Source organism: Leuresthes tenuis, unplaced genomic scaffold (assembly GCF_036924035.1).
Source record: "Leuresthes tenuis unplaced genomic scaffold, fLeuTen1.0.hap1 SCAF_2, whole genome shotgun sequence".
NCBI classification, from domain to species: Eukaryota; Metazoa; Chordata; class Actinopteri; order Atheriniformes; family Atherinopsidae; genus Leuresthes; species Leuresthes tenuis.
This window is the reverse complement of record NW_027325356.1, coordinates 40,150,401-40,170,368: the sequence shown is the minus strand read 5'-3', so window position 1 is coordinate 40,170,368 and position 19,968 is coordinate 40,150,401. Positions and strand designations below refer to the sequence as shown.

General features: G+C 42.9%; 1 protein-coding gene across 1 annotated transcript; it reads right to left on the bottom strand.

The window, feature by feature from the left end:
* Positions 1–1,192: 1,192 nt before the first annotated feature.
* cunh16orf87 (chromosome unknown C16orf87 homolog) lies at positions 1,193–14,264 on the bottom strand. The gene is made up of 4 exons (XM_072381092.1): positions 13,979–14,264; positions 8,067–8,166; positions 2,749–2,928; positions 1,193–1,548 (listed from the first exon to the last, which is right to left on the bottom strand). The coding sequence occupies exons 1-4, from the start codon at positions 14,042–14,044 to the stop codon at positions 1,430–1,432; spliced, it is 465 nt and encodes a 154-aa protein (XP_072237193.1). The 5' UTR covers positions 14,045–14,264; the 3' UTR covers positions 1,193–1,429.
* Between the last annotated feature and the right edge of the window lie 5,704 nt (positions 14,265–19,968).

The following is a 19,968-nucleotide window of genomic DNA, read 5'->3' as shown; positions in this document are numbered from 1 at the left end:
GTTCGGTACTCAGCCCTACTCCAGCCCCGACGCAGCCCTGAACAGGATTAAGCAATTATGAAAATTTTTAATGAATCTTTCTCCAGATATGAATGAATTAATCTGATTTCATGAAAGTGGGTCAGTTTGAAGGTCTTTTTGGAGATCTCAGATGTTTTACTATTATTGTCACACTGTCAACCATCTAATATATCAATGATGATAAAGTGTGCTTTGTACCTTCTGTGTTAGCACCAGCTGGGATGTGGCATCACAGCAATACTGTCAGTAGGAATCAAACTGGCCATGGAAATATTTTGGCTCAGAGGATTAAGAACTTGTATCACCATAAAACTTCAGCCGCTTAGTTTTTTCTGTATCACAACTCTTCTTAAACTCCATGTTCAATCTGATCTGCACATAAGGAACCATCAAATGAAGAAAGCACTCATTTGCACGTGTTTCCTCCCGTCTGAAAGATAAGACTGCACCTTTAGTTTTCCCACGCTGCCACACTTAACTGTGTCATCCAAAGTCTAATCCACGTTCTTTAAATCTCTTTATTTTTCAGTTATTGAAATCAAAGACACCAACATATTTCATGTTAACACTGCAAAACTGTTTGTCTTAAAAACTCTATGAAAAGCCTCCAATCAAAATCCTGACATCTTAAAAATCATATCCCATCCAGAGGAATCAGAAACGCTCACAGCTGACGAGGACATGCTGTATATTAAGTTGCCACCCAATGAATGAAAAGCAGAGCATGTGTGACAGGAACGTTATTCTTATTTCTGTATTTATTCTATCCCTCTGCTGCCCCTCTGAGGGACAAAGAAAGGATGATCAATCAACAGGTGGGAACACACCAAACTGCTGATTTGGTCACTAATAATGTTCTCATTACGGTCTCTTTACTTTACAGTCTCATCGTCTTAACTTCCTACGATTCGCCTGAGTAACCAATGAAGGGCTGTAATGGCCCTAAGGTTTTGGACCCAGCTGGTTAGAAAACATGTATGTTACACATAGAATAAGGCTAAGTGATGATGTTATATTGATAGAGCATTTATTTCAAGAATTAATTATTTTATTCTCTCATCCTCCTAAAGTAAATGTATTCAAACTAAGAAACCCTCAGATGTAAGTGGATTCATATACTCCGATGTCTGCGTCAGCAGAATTGTCAGAAAATGACATCACAGCCTGCTGCTCAATGGTTACATAAACAACAATGGAAGTCAAACCTTTCTGTCCTGACATACAGTATATCTCTACATATGCACTGGGTGTACATTTAAGATGCCACAGATGAAATGTCACTTAGTTTACTGACAGTGAAGTACATGCATGTAAAAGTTCAGCTCCAGCCAGTTCTGCTGTCTTTGGTCATCTTCTTACCAGCTGTTTTGTCCTCTGGTCTCGCTTTCTTGGCTATTAAGGCTTTACTCTATAGGATGAGTTTCTGACCCAGGATCTTACGGTTGATCTCAGCCAAAGCCACAGAAAACACAAAAGCCTTTTCATCAGAGAGACTGGCATAAATGTCCACTTCCTTCTCTTGTTTCTCTGTAAACACAAAACCAAAATCATTTCAAAACCCTTTAGCAAAATGAACATGGTTCAGGACATTCACATCCATTCATTTAGCCAACTGTTTTATCCAAAGCTGTGGTAACTACTGGTAGACAACTACTTAACCTCCTGATCCCCTGCTGTCCTCTCCAGAAAATAACTAATCAAGCTAGAAGACATGCATGTGGTGTAAAAGGTGCTCTGTTGCAGCTGATCCTTCTCCTCAGCTCCTTCTGGACTTTCTTCAGCTCCTCCTCATTTAGAGGCCATCTTTTCTTCATTGAAGAGAACCTTTATGCTTGGGTTGACCCATGGCTTGCTGTAGGAGAAACAGTGTACTGTGGTGGGTATGGTGTCCTTTCTGTAGTTCAGTAAGTGGTCTACAAGACTTTCAATGTCCTCCCCACAACTGAGTTGAAACCCTCCCTCAGAGCCATGCTTGAGTTCTGATCTTTCCAGGCAAGGCAGAGGTGATGAGGTGACGTAGTGGGTAGAGTGGCAGAGGCACGACTGAGCTCACCAGGGACCAGGAGGAGGACCTGAGGGTGCTGTATCTGCACTCTACTTGTGAGAGAGTTGGCTGGGACAGCAGCAAACACGGGTCATGATCATATTCAAGAATTCCCTCAGGAGATATGAAGGCTTCATGCTAACAGCTCAACATTCTTATTGCAGAATGTTTCTTTGATAGTGAGCTCTGATGTTATGTACTCAGAATTGCACAGTTAGCTCGTGAATATAATTATATTAAGTTCAAAAATGCATGATTCAATTGTATGGCCTGTCCGTACTTTACTTGCTTTTGGTAGATGACGCAAAAAGTTCAGAATCAGAAAGCTGTAAATGGAAATAATCACACTGATTCTGGGCCAGTCTGTCCTGTACAGCATTCATAGAATTTGGTTCATCATTTAAAATGGGACAGAAACACTCACATCAATTCATTTCAGGGTGAAAAGAGCTTCAAAACAGTGTCTGCTGAGGTACAGAAAGATACAGAACTGTCACATGATTTCATGCTGTTCTGAACCGTTTTTTCTTCCCCGTTCTGTTACCAGAACCCTCTTAGAGTAAGCATGTCTTTTATTGACTTCATCTATTTGAGCTCATCATCTCACACTGCCGGACATATCATTCAGTTAATGTCTATGCATTAATTAACTCAATCTGTGGAGGTCAAAGATTTTTATTTACCTTTTTCTTCCTCCTGTTTTTTTAGCCCCACTGTTTTTGGTCTGCCCCGTCCCCTTCGGATGGTATCTGATTGGCTGTTGGCCCGAGGTCTTCTACGGTTCTCCATGTCACTGCTTAAAGGAGAGTCAATTCTCTCCTTACGAATACGCTCTGTTCTTCTCCGTTTGAAATCCAACATGTCTAAGACAACAAAGACAATCATGGACACACGCCAGCAGTCAAAGACAAAAAATACATACATAAATGACTTACTGCAAAGATTTCATAAGATACAACCAAAATGTAGTTGTTGCACATGTCAGTCTGCGTGCACAGCAAAGCAGTCTTTCACCCATGGTGACTATGGTGCACTCTTAATTACCCCCTCTAAGATATTGATAGTATGCTAGTTTTGCCACACATTTTACTGTCACCAAAGTCATCAGCAGAGGCTGCTTTAGTGGGTCTCTGCCAGCACTGAAGTACCATGATATGTAACTGGATGGCTGCCCAAAGAAAAAAAAAGACAATGCAGGGAGAGTTGAGTGTGTGCAAGCCAGGCCACGCTCTGTAAGTGTACACTGCACTCTGCTAAAGTTTGCACATAACGTAGCTGCTGAAAGTGTCCAATCACCATGAGAAAGTTACACCCTTACAGCAGAGCCAATGCCACAAACACACACATCATGTGATGTGTGTGGAAACAGCCCCTTCCTGTTCCAACATGACTGTGCACCAGAGCACAAAGCAAGGTCCAGAAAGGCATGGATGAGCCAGTTTGGTGTGGAAGAACCTGACTGGCCTGGACCTCAACCCGATAGAACACCTTTGGGATGAATTAGAGCGGAGACTGAGAGCCAAAGGCTTGGCCAACATCAGTGTCTGAGCTCACAAATGAGCTTCTGGAAGAATGGTTAAAAATTCCCAGAAACACTCCTAAACCTTAAAGCACACTCCTAAAGCTTGCCCAAAAGAGTTGAAGCTGTTATAGCTGCAAAGGGTGGGATGATGTCATATTAAACCCTATGGATTAAGAATGGGATGTCACTTAAATTCACATCCATCCATCCATCCATCATCTGCCGCTTATCCGGGGGTCGGGTCGCGGGGGCAGCAGCTTGAGTAGAGAAACCCAGACGTCTCTGTCCCCGGCCACTTCCTCCAGCTCTTCCAGGGGGACCCCGAGGCGTTCCCAGGCCAGCCGAGAGACATAGTCTCTCCAGCGTGTCCTGGGTCTTCCCCGGGGTCTCCTCCCAGTGGGACGTGCCCGGAACACCTCCCCAGGGAGGCGCCCAGGGGGCATCCTAACCAGATGCCCGAGCCACCTCATCTGACTCCTCTCAATGCGGAGGAGCAGTGGTTCTACTCCGAGCCCCTCCCGGATGACTGAGCTTCTCACCCTATCTCTAAGGGAGAGCCCAGACACCCTGCGGAGGAAACCCATTTCGGCCACTTGTATTCGCGATCTTGTTCTTTCGGTCACTACCCACAACTCGTGACCATAGGTGAGGATGGGAACGTAGATTGACCAGTAAGTAGAGAGCTTCGCCTTCTGGCTCAGCTCCCTCTTCACAACGACGGGTCGGTGCAGAGTCCGCAACACTGCAGACGCCGCACCGATCCGCCCGTCAATCTCCCGCTCCATTCGTCCCTCACTCGTGAACAAGACCCCGAGATACTTGAACTCCTCCACTTGGGGAAGGATCTCATTCCCGACCCGGAGAGAGCATTCCACCCTTTTCCGGCTGAGAACCATAGTCTCGGATTTGGAGGTGCTGATTCTCATCCCAGCCGCTTCACACTCGGCTGCGAATCGCTCCAGTGAGAGCTGAAGGTCACGGCCTGACGACGCTAACAGAACCACATCATCCGCAAAAAGCAGAGACCCGATTCTGAGGTCGCCAAATCGGACACCCTCAACGCCCTGGCTGCGCCTAGAAATTCTGTCCATAAAAGTTAGGAACAGAATCGGTGACAAAGGGCAGCCCTGACGGAGTCCAACTCTCACCGGAAACGTATCCGACTTACTGCCGGCAATGCGGACCAAACTCTGGCACCGGTCATACAACTCATTAAAAAACAGCACAATGGAATTGGCAGAACTGGCAACGCTGACTGAGGTGTTGTCAAGCAAGCGCGTGCCTAGAAACCAGGTAAGCAAATTTAGACCTTGCGCGGGAAATTCGGCTCAAACGATGAAATATTTTTCAAAGTGTAAAAAAGCTTTTAATGATATGACTGGAGAAATTAAGACATTTAAAGGCCTTATTTTAGGAAAATGAAATTTAGGACTTTTTAAGGACAATGGCGTGTGACGTCATCCATGACGTTGCTAGAATACAGACCCCGCATCCTGAGGCATTCATTGCAATCACAGGGGATTTCAACCACGTCTCTCTATCCTCCTGCCTGACTGGCTTTGTACAGTATGTGGACTGTCCAACACGTGGAGAAAGGACATTAGATCTGTTCTATGCTAATGTGAAGGAGGCTTACAGGGCAGTGTCTCTTCCACCACTGGGTAGATCTGATCCCAGCATGGTCTATCTTCAACTCACATACAGACCTTGTGTACAAAGACTTCCTGTTACTACCAGATCTTTCAGGAAGTGGTCACCAAAGGGGAGTGATGCATTGAGAGACTGCTTTGATGTCACAGACTGGGCTGTACTGCTGGAGGAAGAAGAAATGGACATTGACATGGACAGGAGGGTCAGCACCACCACAGACTACATTAACTTCTGTAAGGACACTGTGATTCCAGTGAGGACTGTAAGGTGCTATACTAATAATAAACCATCGGATCACCAGTGACATCAAAGACCTCCTGAACCAGAAAAAGAGGGTGTTCAGAAAGAAGATGGCGAAAGGCGGAGGAGTGTACAACCTCTACCTCCACCGCCAGACCTCCTCAGTCCAGCTGCACCTCCACCTCTTCAGCAACTCCCACCACTAGCCCTCTTCTGTCCAGTTGCACCCACACCCCATCTCTATGATTGATACAGTATGTATATCCTGATACAGTATGGCGACTCCTGTTGCCATCCCTCCACTACAACCTCTGTGTCTAACTATAGAGGAGGTTGGAGCTTAGCTCAGCAGACTTCAGTCAGGGAGGGCTGCAGGCCCAAATGGAGACTGTCCAAGGCTTCTGAGGGACTGTGCTGGTCAACTAGCAGTCCCTCTTCAGAGGCTCTTCAATATGAGCCTTCAGATGGAAAAAGTCCCAGTGCTGTGGAAAAACTTCTTGTCTCATATCGGTGCCCTATTTAGGGCAACCGATGGAGCTGAATGACTACAGACCGGTGGCTTTGACATCTTATATCATGAAGACCTTGGAGAGACTCCTTGTTCGTCGCATGAGATTGCAGGTTGCTGAGGATCTTGACCCCCTCTAGTTTGCCTACCAGAAACACAGAGGAGTGGAAGACGCGATTCTGTTCATGCTGCATCGGGCATATGCTTATCTGGATGTGCCTGGTTCATATGTGAGAATCATGTTCTATGACTTCTCCAGTGCCTTCAACATCAAACGGCCTCCCATACTGAAAGACAAGCTTCTAGGTATGGGTGTGGCCCCCTCCCTGACATCGTGGATTATAGACAATCTGACTGCCAGACCACAGTATGTCAGGATGGGGAGATTTGTTTCTGGAACACTAAAATGCAGTACTGGGGATCCACAGGGTACTGTCTTGGCTCCTTTTCTTTTCACCCTGTACACATCGGACTGTAGATACAACTGAAAGTCCTGCCACACACAGAAATATTCTGATGATACGGCTGTTGTGGCATGTGTGCGCGGTGGACTGGAGAAGGAGTACAGGTACCTTGTGGAGTCCTTCTATGGCTGGACCAAAAACAACTGTTTGCTCCTGAACACTACCAAGACCAAAGTGCTGGTGGTGGACTTCAGCAGATCTAAAACTCCACACCAGTTAGTCTGCATTGATGGAGGGGAGATTGTTCAGACCAGCAAATATCTGGGGGTGGTGCTGGATAATAAACTGGAGTGGTCTGCCAACATAGAAACAGTGTACAGGAGGGGCCAGAGCCGTCTCTTCTTCCTGAGATGGCTCAGGTTCTGTTGTAGGTAGAAGACTAGATCCTCTAAGTGCTGTGGTGGAGCAACGGATGAGGAGGAAACTGTATTCTGTGTTGGAGAATAATAAACATCCTCTCCACAGCATCCTGGCAGCTCAGAGGAGCAGCTGCAGTGAGAGGCTCATCTCACTTCAGCTGCAGAACTGAGATGTTCAGGAGGTCCTTTGTCTCCACAGCCATAAGTCTTTTTAACAGTCACTGCTGACATGTTCTTCTCAAAGTTATTTATTTATTATTATTGTAAATACCTAAAATTTTTTGAGCTACTTCACTAATTTGAATTTCTAACAAGTTGGATTTGGCAATAAATCAATACAAAGTATAAAGATATGATGCCAAAGCCAGATTTGAAATAAGTTTCACAGAAAGATTCAGTTTACAGATATCAACTCGACAAGGCAGTGGTAAATGGAAAATGGGCTGTACTTGCATAGTGCTTTCACACTACATGCCACATTCACTCATACAGAATGCCTAATAAGGCAACACAGTGATTTCTTCTACACATTAACACACATTCATATAATGTAGGCAACATGGCATTCAGTGACTTGTGGCCCAGGGAAGTCGGGAGACTAAACACCGACCTTCTGGTTGGCAGGCGACTGCTCTTCCTCTCGAGCTTCAGCTGCCCCTAAGTGGTGTGTTTGATCTCTTTATAAAGCTACTGGCACAAGCAGTGCGTCAACATAAGGGTCTTAGGGGAGTTGAGGTACATGGAAATGAACATATGATGGAACTGATTAACCAGAAAAAAGCTCTTCTTTCTCAGAGCTTGAGTAAGGGCAACTGGCTGAGGAAAACCAAAGGAACATTAGCACTAAAAGAAAGCTCTTCAAACCTGTGGATACCCAAATGGGGCCTTTGTCAAATCAGCAAAGATAAATGGACTAAATCACATTGTTAGAGAAGCTAAGAAAAACAGGCACAAACATACTACAATTCCATATGTGGCAGGAGTGTCAGATAAACTCAGAGGGATCTTCTCCAAACATGATATTCCAATGCATTTCAAACCCAAGGACACCCTCAGCCAGAGACTACTTCCCCCAAAGGACAAAACACAAACTGAGTGGTGTTGTTTATGCAGTGCAGTGCAGCGAAGAGTGTGCAGACCTCTATACATGAGAGACCAAACAACAGCTCCATAAGTGCATGGCACAACATAGGAGAGCCACCTCTTCAGGTCAAAGCTGTATTATCAGACACATGGATGTGTGCAAAGCAAAGCTTACCTGCTATGGCTGGTGAGGTGCACTCGCTTAGTTTAGCATTGAGGAGTTTTCTGCTTATAAACACATAACCACATGGACAGGACTTGCACGCAACTGGAATCTAGACAGAAACAAGGAGGAGACATAAAAAAGATTTACTGCCCAGATGCACAGAATAAAAGTCATGCAGAACAATTTACTGTAAATTACAGACTATAAGCCACTACTTTTTCCCCAGGCTTTGAGCACCGCGGCTCATAATATGGTGCGGCCAATATATGATTTTTTCTTTTTTTCATGCCACCAAAAACATTTCACTGCGTGACATTAGACCAATAAAATTAACGAATAATTTACAGAGGTCCAATGAAATTTTACGATAGACGAAACACACTCACACTACTAAATTATTGTAGTCATTTGTGCTCACCCTCAACATGGAAAAAAAACTAAGAAATACATATGATGCAGCTTTTAAATTGAAGGTGATCAATGACTTTTCCTGGAAGGCTACTGTCTTTTTTAAAAAATTTTTTTTATATAAATCAGCCGTGTTACAGGCACCATTGGAAAAGAAGCATTCATGCCACGTATTTGTGCACTAGCGATAGGTATTTAAGTTAATACCATCGGTGTTACAGGCACCGTTGGAAAAAAAAAGCATTTACGCCATGAATTTGTTTGTTAGCGATAGGTATTTAAGTTAAAACCAGGCACTGTTGGAAAAAAAAAAGCATTTATGCCACGTATTTGTGCATTAGCGATAGGTATTTAAGTTAAAAACAGGCACTGTTGGAAAAAAAAAGCATTTATGCCATGTATTTGTGCGTTAGCGATAGGTATTTAAGTTAAAACCAGGCACTGTTGGAAAAAAAAAAGCATTTATCCCACGTATTTGTACGTTAGCGATAGGTATTTAAGTTAATACTATCGGTGTTACACGCACTGTTGGGGGGAAAAAAAGCATTTATGCCATGTATTTACGGTATACGCCATGTGCAAAACAGAGAAACATAGAAACATTCCTGCTCTGGAAATGGGAGTGTATGTGAGTCTGGCTCTGGTTCTGATGGAGGTTTCGTCCTGTTAAAAGGGAGTTTTTTCTCTCCACAGTCACCTCGTGCAGCTCAGGATGGGTGACTGGATCGAAGTGAAGTTTCGGTGCAATCTGTTGGCTCTGTATACATGAATTAGACTAATTTGGAATTTAATTAATTGAATTATGATTTATTTACAATGAATTGTAATAAAATCAATGTAAATCTAACTGAAGGTAACTGAAACACAACACTGCTCTCGAGACTTTAGGAATCACATAAACTGAATTTATGCCACGTATTTGTGTATTAGCAACAGGTATTTAAGTTAATACCATCGGTGTTACAGGCGCTGTTGGAAAAAAAAGAATTTATGCCACGTATTTGTGCGTTAGCGATAGGTATTTAAGTTAAAACCATCTGTGTTACATGCACTGTTGGGAAAAAAAAGTATTTTTGCCACGTACTGGTGCGTTAGCGATAGCTGTTTAAGTTAATACCATCGGGGTTACAGGCACTGTTTGAAAAAAAAAAAAGCATTTATGCCACGTATTTGTGCACTGGCGATAGGTATTTAAGTTAAAACCATCTGTGTTACAGGCACTGTTGGAAAAAAAAAAGCATTTATGCCACGTATTTCTGCGTTAGCGATAGGTATTTAAGTTAAAACCAGGCACTGTTGGAGAAAAAAAGCATTTATGCCACGTATTTGTGTATTAGCGATAGGTATTTAAGTTAAAACCATCGGTGTTACACGCACTGTTGGAAAAAAAGCATTTATGCCATGTCTTTGTGCATTAGTGATAGGTATTTAAGTTCAAACCAGGCACTGTTGGAAAAAAAAGCATTTATGCCACGTATTTGTGCATTAGCAACAGGTATTTAAGTTAATACCATCGGGGTTACAGGCACTGTTTGAAAAAAAAAAAAGCATTTATGCCACGTATTTCTGCGTTAGCGATAGGTATTTAAGTTAAAACCAGGCACTGTTGGAGAAAAAAAGCATTTATGCCACGTATTTGTGCATTAGCGATAGCTGTTTAAGTTAAAACCATCGGTGTTACAGGAACTGTTTGAAAAAAAAAAAAAGCATTTATGCCACGTATTTCTGCGTTAGCGATAGGTATTTAAGTTAAAACCAGGCACTGTTGGAGAAAAAAAGCATTTATGCCACATATTTCTGCGTTAGCGATAGGTATTTAAGTTCAAACCAGGCACTGTTGGAAAAAAAAGCATTTATGCCACGTATTTCTGCGTTAGCAACAGGTATTTAAGTTAATACCATCGGTGTTACAGGCGCTGTTGGAAAAAAAAGCATTTATGCCACATATTTCTGCGTTAGCGATAGGTATTTAAGTTAAAACCAGGCACTGTTGGAAAAAAAAAAGCATTTATGCCACGTATTTGTGCATTAGCGATAGGTATTTAAGTTAAAAACAGGCACTGTTGGAAAAAAAAAGCATTTATGCCATGTATTTGTGCGTTAGCGATAGGTATTTAAGTTAAAACCAGGCACTGTTGGAAAAAAAAAAGCATTTATCCCACGTATTTGTACGTTAGCGATAGGTATTTAAGTTAATACTATCGGTGTTACACGCACTGTTGGGGGGAAAAAAAGCATTTATGCCATGTATTTACGGTATACGCCATGTGCAAAACAGAGAAACATAGAAACATTCCTGCTCTGGAAATGGGAGTGTATGTGAGTCTGGCTCTGGTTCTGATGGAGGTTTCGTCCTGTTAAAAGGGAGTTTTTTCTCTCCACAGTCACCTCGTGCAGCTCAGGATGGGTGACTGGATCGAAGTGAAGTTTCGGTGCAATCTGTTGGCTCTGTATACATGAATTAGACTAATTTGGAATTTAATGAATTGAATTATGATTTATTTACAATGAATTGTAATAAAATCAATGTAAATCTAACTGAAGGTAACTGAAACACAACACTGCTCTCGAGACTTTAGGAATCACATAAACTGAAGGAAGCTGACTTCATCTCCCAACACCGTCTCATTGCTTTAGTCCCTTCCTGATACTATCTGCATAAAGTAGTTTTTTCCTTCCTGATGTCAAAGGTAAAGGTGGTGGCTCAAAAAAATTTGAGTGTATGACTAAAGAAAAGGCTTTTGGTGTGAATTTGCATTATATAAATAAATTGAGCTGACTGAAACTGAATTTTTAGTGTGTTTTCTGTGCATGCATAAAAACACACTAAAATCCTGGAATCAGCAGGAGCTGAGCATCATGGGATGCTGTGAGACAGTGGAACCGACACAGTCCCATGATGGGACTGTGAGACAGTACACGGTCCCATGATGGGATGCTGTGAGACAGTACACGGTCCCATCATGGGATGCTGTGAGACAGTACACGGTCCCATGATGAGACGGTGAGACAGTACACGGTCCAATGATGGGACTGTGAGACAGTACACGGTCCCATGATGGGACTGTGAGACAGTACACGGTCCCATGATGGGACGGTGAGACAGTACACGGTCCCATGATGGGACTGTGAGACAGTACACGGTCCCATGATGGGATGCTGTGAGACAGTACACAGTACCATCATGGGATGCTGTGAGACAGTACACGGTCCCATGATGGGACTGTGAGACAGTACACGGTCCCATGATGGGTTGCTGTGAGACAATACACGGTCCAATGATGGGACTGTGAGACAGTACACGGTCCAATGATGGGACTGTGAGACAGTACACGGTCACATGATGAGACTGTGAGACAGTACACGGTCACATGATGGGTTGCTGTGAGACAGTACACGGTCCCATGATGGGACGGTGAGACAGTACACGGTCCCATGATGGGACTGTGAGACAGTACACGGTCCCATGATGGGACGGTGAGACAGTACACGGTCCCATGATGGGACTGTGAGACAGTACACGGTACCATCATGGGATGCTGTGAGACAGTACACGGTCCCATCATGGGACTGTGAGACAGTACACGGTCCAATGATGGGATGCTGTGAGACAGTACACGGTCCCATGATGGGACTGTGAGACAGTACACGGTCCCATGATGGGATGCTGTGAGACAGTACACGGTCCCATGATGGGATGCTGTGAGACGGTACACGGTCCCATGATGGGACTGTGAGACAGTACACGGTCCAATGATGGGACTGTGAGACGGTACACGGTCCCATCATGGGACTGTGAGACAGTACACGGTCCCATGATGGGACTGTGAGACAGTACACGGTCCCATGATGGGACTGTGAGACAGTACACGGTCCCATGATGGGACTGTGAGACAGTACACGGTCCAATGATGGGATGCTGTGAGACAGTACACGGTCCCATGATGGGATGCTGTGAGACAGTACACGGTCCCATGATGGGATGCTGTGAGACAGTACACGGTCCCATGATGGGACTGTGAGACAGTACACGGTCCCATTATGGGACTGTGAGACGGTACACGGTCCCATGATGGGACTGTGAGACAGTACACGGTCCAATGATGGGACTGTGAGACAGTACACGGTCCAATGATGGGACTGTGAGACAGTACACGGTCCAATGATGGGACTGTGAGACAGTACACGGTCCAATGATGGGATGCTGTGAGACAGTACACGGTCCCATGATGGGATGCTGTGAGACAGTACACGGTCCCATGATGGGATGCTGTGAGACAGTACACGGTCCCATGATGGGACTGTGAGACAGTACACGGTCCCATTATGGGACTGTGAGACGGTACACGGTCCCATGATGGGACTGTGAGACAGTACACGGTCCCATGATGGGATGCTGTGAGACAGTACACGGTCCCATGATGGGATGCTGTGAGACAGTACACGGTCCCATGATGGGACTGTGAGACAGTACACGGTCCCATTATGGGACTGTGAGACGGTACACGGTCCCATGATGGGACTGTGAGACAGTACACGGTCCAATGATGGGACTGTGAGACAGTACACGGTCCCATCATGGGACTGTGAGACAGTACACGGTCCACTCGCAGCATCTTTGGGACCTATGATTAAGACAGAGGTAAAAACCCTCACGATTGTGCCAACATACTCCCCAAAGCAACATTTTGATCAGGTCTTGGTTTCAAATGGAGATTGTCACAAAACTCTAATCTGATATTGTTAATATGAGCTGTGCTTTTGCACTGTTACACCTGAAACTATAGTTCATTTCTTTTTGGCTCATCCTTTGTACAAAAGTCATTTAGAAATACTTATTCTTTAAGTAAACACATTTCAGAATAACTAAATATTAGCTCTCAGAAATACTTGATTTATTTCCTGACCTTTATGGCTAAATATCATATTCAGAAATGCACATTTTCTACCACAAAAACAAATGTTCCTGTATTTTTTAAGGAACGTAGCATAAAAACACACAGTTTTTTCTATTTCCCCCAAAGGATTAGAAACAGTGATAAATTGTGATTGTTGTATTCAACTAGTTCATATAGAACTTATTTACTTGCTTCACCACGTGTGCTATTCTGTACATATAAGCTATTTAGTACTACTCTTCTCAGTAGTTGTACATAATGTAGATATATATTGAACTTTAATCAAAGACAGGACAGAATGTGTCATTTAGCACACCATATGCTGAAAATACAGGAGGTAAAAACGATAACTGTGCACAGCGGTATAAATGTGAATAATCCCATCAGAATTCAGATAAACTGACGGCTATCGTTTTGAAGTGAAAACCAAAAGCTAACTCAGCCTTTAAGAGGAATTCACAAAGTGTTCTTTGGAGCTGCCGCTGCAGCCCATTTCCGTCTGAAGAGCTAGTGACTACACGTATGCTACCATGAATGTTGTCAATTAATATGAAGACATGTCTATAAAGCACACAAATGATAACAACAGTGCATAATAGTAATATATTCTCTCACCTGTTGGTCGCATTCAGGACAAGATTTAGTAGCCATTTTGACCTTCTTTGTTTTATTTGTCGACATAGTCCGTTTTCTCCGGAGACACACCGATAGCTTTGTGGTAGCAACAGCTCTCTGTAATACATGGACAACAACTGATTTCCTCCAACATACGCTCAGTCATGCATGCCAGAAATACACATCGACAAGACGTTAAAAATTTATCTAGCTATCTTTGAGGACAACAGAGTGCTGATAGTATTAAAAATGTGAGCATGCGCACAGCCTGTCCATCTGTTGCTGCGTTGCATTCAAGTTCCTTTGGAAAAGTGATAGATACACAGTGAAGATGAAGATTAACTTTCTTTCTTTTATTTCAAATGCTATTCTATCTTGAACAATATATATACAACAAACCAACAACTTATGGTTATACCTCATGACATAAGAGGACAAGAGTCAGTAACCATAGTAGCAGGAAAGTTGTTTATCTGTGGGAGCAGCTGTCCAAAGTACAACACCTGGAATAAGACCCCATATCCAGATGAGTTAAAGAGGAGACATCATGGATGCAAAACAGGAACAAAATAGCGAGAAAGGAGGGGGAAGTTCAAACGATTTCTTCCCTTGATCATCATGGGAAATGTGAGATCATTCGCAGATAAAATAGATGAATTTGAAGCCCTGATAAGCCTACTGCATGAATATCAGGAATCAGGCACTGCGCTAACAGGTCTCTGCTCAGCTTTAAGACTATATGGGGAGACAGAAACTGCAGACAGAGCAGTAACAGTAAAGGAGGAGGATTACAGAGCTTGTTAACAACAGATGGTGTAATCCTGGACATGCCACTGAGAAGGACAGTGACTCCCAGAATTTGTCACGAATTTCGGCGCTCTACTAGTCCCGCACCATTGGTCCGACTGGTATAAAAACCGCCTCGCTGCGTGCGCAGTAGCGTATTATTCTCTCTCATTACTCGAAAGGAATTCTGGAAAAATTGGAAAAACTGGGAATTTTCCCTATGGAGAAATGCACTGAAAAGCACCAAAAGGCATATTTTGGAGGCCTCATAACTCAGCCATACGGCATCACAGAGACATCATTCAAAGTTTAAACGTGACAGGAAAGACTCAACTTTAACTGAACTAAAGGGTTTGTTGATATATTATACAGCTTTGACACAACAGCAGTTTACGTTTTAGGAAGCCTGAGAAATTCCTCTCATGCCTCTCTCACTCAAACGCCCACTCTAAAATGACCAAAAAAAAACTCAAACAAATGCCTCTCACATCCAAAATATCTGCTTGACCTGGACAAATTTTACTTCAAAACATATTTATATTTGTCCTCTTTCACCCAAAGTCACCCTCATTGAGCTTGGCCTCACAGTTTTCTCACAAATCACCTCTGAGCGCAGATAGGAGCATTCCAGCCCATTATAAACAGGCCAACTCATGAAATCAATATGAAAACTCATTTTAAAACTGCCATAAAAAACAAACCATACATAGGAGCAGAATAAAATTACACTGCTGGCTTCTGCCGAATTTTTCAGATATGACTTATACTTTTCGAACAGCGACCGTTTGTTCGAGACATATGCATCATTATTAAACCCCAAGGTCAAAAGGACACAAAGTGATGCCTCTTTTGTCGGTTGGCTCCTGTCTTTCTTACACAGGCAGCTGTCTCCTATAGCAACAATACATAGATATATACACGTAGATGCCATATTCAGGCTTGTCAGGCACAACAACACGGCCGCCATCTTGGGAGGGGGTTTCTGACAGCAAGTAGTTACGTTTACAGCAGACCTATAGAGTATATACTCTATAGAGTACATATACTATACTATACTATACTATACTCTATAGCTGTGGGTTAGAGCCAATAATACCCAACATCAGCCACCGCAGCCGCATGCAAACCACGCCCCTATAACCGACACCTGCGTGTTGCAAGACGAGACGGAAATGGTGATTCAGATGGGTAATGTAATGTTTAAGACATCTTTTGCTAGTCAGAAAGAGCATTAATGACTGCTTTTCAAAGACAGCGGACTCTATTTGTAAAAAAACACATTTCTTCAAACTCAAACCCATTTTGTGTCGTCTGTTACATGTGTTATGAAAATCAAAGTAATGAGTGAGCAAGGGATGATAACAGAAGCAGTGGGGGAACACGGCACAGACCAGACATAATAAGCATAATATTCCATCTAAAGTAATCCATAAGTTCAATCAGGAGGCAATGTGACAATAAATGTACCAAGCACTGAATAAATTGTTGTAGGGTCAGACAAGATTTGCTTCTGGGCCGCTGAAATGCTCCCATTATTGCTTTGCTTCCCTTTTGTTTACTTGTAAGTGCCATGGGCTGCTACAGCCAGCTGGGGGCGTGGTTTGTAGGGGGCGTGATTTGTAGCGGCTCTGGTGAGTAAGCCCTGACTGCATACCGCAGATCGGGGCGGGGCTCAATGTGGGCGGAGCTCAACGTTGAGCCGCGCCCACTTGTCCCCACATTGAACCGCAGAAGAAGAATCTGTGCAAGAGAAGAAGAAGAGCGGTGTAAAAATGTTAGTGTATTACTGGTGAATAGTGAGAAGTGAATGTTGTTAAGAAGAAGATTATAATTTGCAGAATGGAAGTAAGCAAGGTTTTTCTGTGCTAATTTGCAATATTTGTGACAGACAAGGAAGGAAGTAACATAATTTTATTTTAAAATATGCTATGCTCTCTGTGATGATACACTGTGTTTTTAGTTATTAGCTTTCTTATGAACTTATGTCATGGCTGGACTGGTAATAGAGCATTTTCACTGTAGTCTGACATACTTTTGGACCAGCAGTCGAGACAGCAGTCAAGCCAGCCGCTTCAATATTTCAAATGCACGGCAAATAGATGGAGACAACTGAGGACATCAGCGCTAACTTACAACAGCATGTGGAAACATACGGATTTCAAAATGAATGAGGACTGTTAAAATTTTATTTGAAAAAAAAATAAATGGCTGTTATAGCCCTGCGTGGGAAAACACGTCATTTTATAGGCTATTAATAAAGAGATTCATGGGGTTGTTTGTTTTGTTCCTGGACAGCATGTTTTTTGACGCACTGGTCAGGAATAACACTCCTATTTCATTGTTTTCATTTAGTTTTTAATTAATTCAGTTCAATTCAATTAAATTTTATTTATATAGCGCCAAATTACAACAATTCAAGTCATCTCAAGGAACTTCAATAATATAGTCCAATTCAAGCCAATTTGAGTAACAATTCATTGTAATCATAATCTATTTAATTCATATAGAGCCAATTGAAAAATAATATCCTAGCTAAGGAAACCAACAGATTGCACCGAAACTTGTCTTCAGTCCAATCTCCCATCCTGAGCCTGTGGCGACTGTGGAAAGGAACGACTCCCTTTTAACAGGAAGAAACCTCTGGCAGAACCAGACTCAGGAAGGGTGGCCATCCGCCTCGACCAGCTGGGGTTTGAGAAGACACAAAAGAGGGGGGAAAAACACCATAACACCATTCAAAGGATACTTGTTGGAACAGGGAAACACAAGTTAATAACCATAATAATGTCACATGTACATAAAAAAATTTGAGAAATTAAACAGGGGGAAAAAGAGAGCAAAGTGAGGAAAGGTGTGACAGATGAGGTCCCCCAGCAGTCTAAGCCTATAGCAGCTTAACTATGGGATGTTTCAGGATCACCTGAGCCATCCCTAACTATAAGCTTTATCAAAAAGGAAAGTTTTAAGCCGAATCTTAAAAGTGGAAAGGGTGTCTGCTTCCCGGACATTTACTGGCAGCTTATTCCACAAGAGAGGGGCCTGATAACTGAAGGCTCTACGTCCCATTCTACTTTTAGAAACTCTGGGAACAACAAGTAAACCTGCAGTTTGGGAGCGAAGTGCTCTGTTAGGAAAATATCTTACAATGAGATCTTTAAGATATGATGGAGCTCGGTCATTAAGAGCTTTATATGTGAGGAGAAGAATCTTAAATTCTATTCTGAATTTAACAGGGAGCCAATGAAGAGAAGCTAAAACTGGAGAAACATGATCTCTCCTGTTAGTTCTCATCAGAACTCTGGCTGCAGCATTTTGGATCAGCTGGAGGCTTTTCAGAGAAAATGTGGGACAGCCCAATAATAAGGAATTACAGTAGTCCAATCTTGAAGTAACAAATGCATGAACTAGTTTCTCTGCATCACCCTGAGACAGGATGTTCCTGATTTTAGCAATATTACAAAGGTGAAAAAAGGCAGTCCTAGAAACCAATTATATGTGCATCAAATTATAAATTCTGGTCAAAAATAACTCCAAGGTTCCTCACTGTAGAACTAGAAGCCAAGGAAACACCATCTAGAGTAACTATATAGCTAGACAATTTCTCCCTGAAGCGCTCAGGTCCAAAGAGAACAACTTCAGTTTAGTCTAAATTTAAAAGCAGACAGTTCTGAGTCATCCAGGTCTTTATGTCTTTAAGACAGGCTTGTAGTCTGACCAACCCATTGGTTTCATCTGGTTTCATAGATAAGTACAGCTGAGTATCATCAGCATAGTAATGGAAATTTATGCCATCTTTTCAGAGGGGCAACATTGTCCAGTGTTGTACACATTGAAGCAAGAGAGTCGAGTTCTACTGTCTGTAAAGTAAATTAAAGTAAGTATTAAAGTAAAGGCTGCTTCCAACAGATTGCACCGAAACTTGTTTTCAGTCCAATCTCCCATCCTCAGAGAGCCTGAGGCGACTGTGGAAAGGAACGACTCCCTTTTAACAGGAAGAAACCTCTGGAAGAACCAGACTCAGGAAGGGTGGCCATCTGAAGAAAGATTAAACTAATGATGGAATTATCTATTCAAATTTGGTTACAATATTATCTGATGGACACCTTCTATATGTAAAATTCTCCTCAGAAGCTTTATAGTCAAGTAATGTTAATTTAAAAGTTATTAAAAAATGGACAGACAAGACAGGGAACACTGTTAACTGTTCACTCTGACTGCCATAAGTCAGCACAAGATCAAGGATGTGATTAAGGCAGTGTATGTGCCAGTTGTATTCTGCATTCCCATTTGTTTTGTGCCAGTTCGTCTTGTCCAGAGAGAGCAGGCATGTCCAAACTATTCCACAAAGGGCCATTTGGCTGCAGGTTTTCGTCCCAACCAAGCAACAGTACACCAGACTTGACTCAGTTAATCAACTGATCTCAGACAGTTGATTGGTCAAACTGTGTGCTTTTAAATGGGTAGAACAAAAACCTGCAGCCACACATCCCTTTTTGGAATAGTTTGGACAAGCCTTTTCCATCCCATGCTCTCATACTCAAGTCAGGTTTTGTCCTTTGTTCCCCCACAGGGATTATTAAAGTATTTCTGATTCTGTTGTTTGTGCCCTCAAAAGAGTATTCTTTTGTTTGCACCTTGTCCAAAAAAGATTGCTTACTTTGATACTGAATTTCAAATGTGGGCTCTGAGAGCTGTCTTGTCCTCTCTTTCAGAATTCACAATGATTAAGTGTGGCTTAAGTTGTCGGACAGCAACATATTTTCATTGCTGCTATTGTGCAGCAACAATCATCAATCGATCACAGTTTATAAGACACTTAGAAATACACCAGGAGGAGGAGCATGCTGCAGCCCCCAAAGAAAAAACAAAGGCCCCCACTCAGCACTCTGTGGCCCCCATACAGAACCCAGTGGCCCTCACTCAGCATCCAGTGACCCCCACTCAGCACCCAGTGACCCCCACTCAGCATCCAGTGGCCCCCACTCAGCACCCAGTGACCCCCATACAGAACCCAGTGGCCCCTGCAGAGTATTCAGACACCCCTAAAACATATAGTCACACAATACACAGAAAACAGAGGATGGTCACTTGTCCCCACTGCAAAGTGAGGCTAAACAGAAAAAAATTAAAAACACATTGCAAAAGAAAGCATACCCACCACTTTGAGACTGTGTCAAAGGACAGATTTTTGGCCTGTCAGTGTG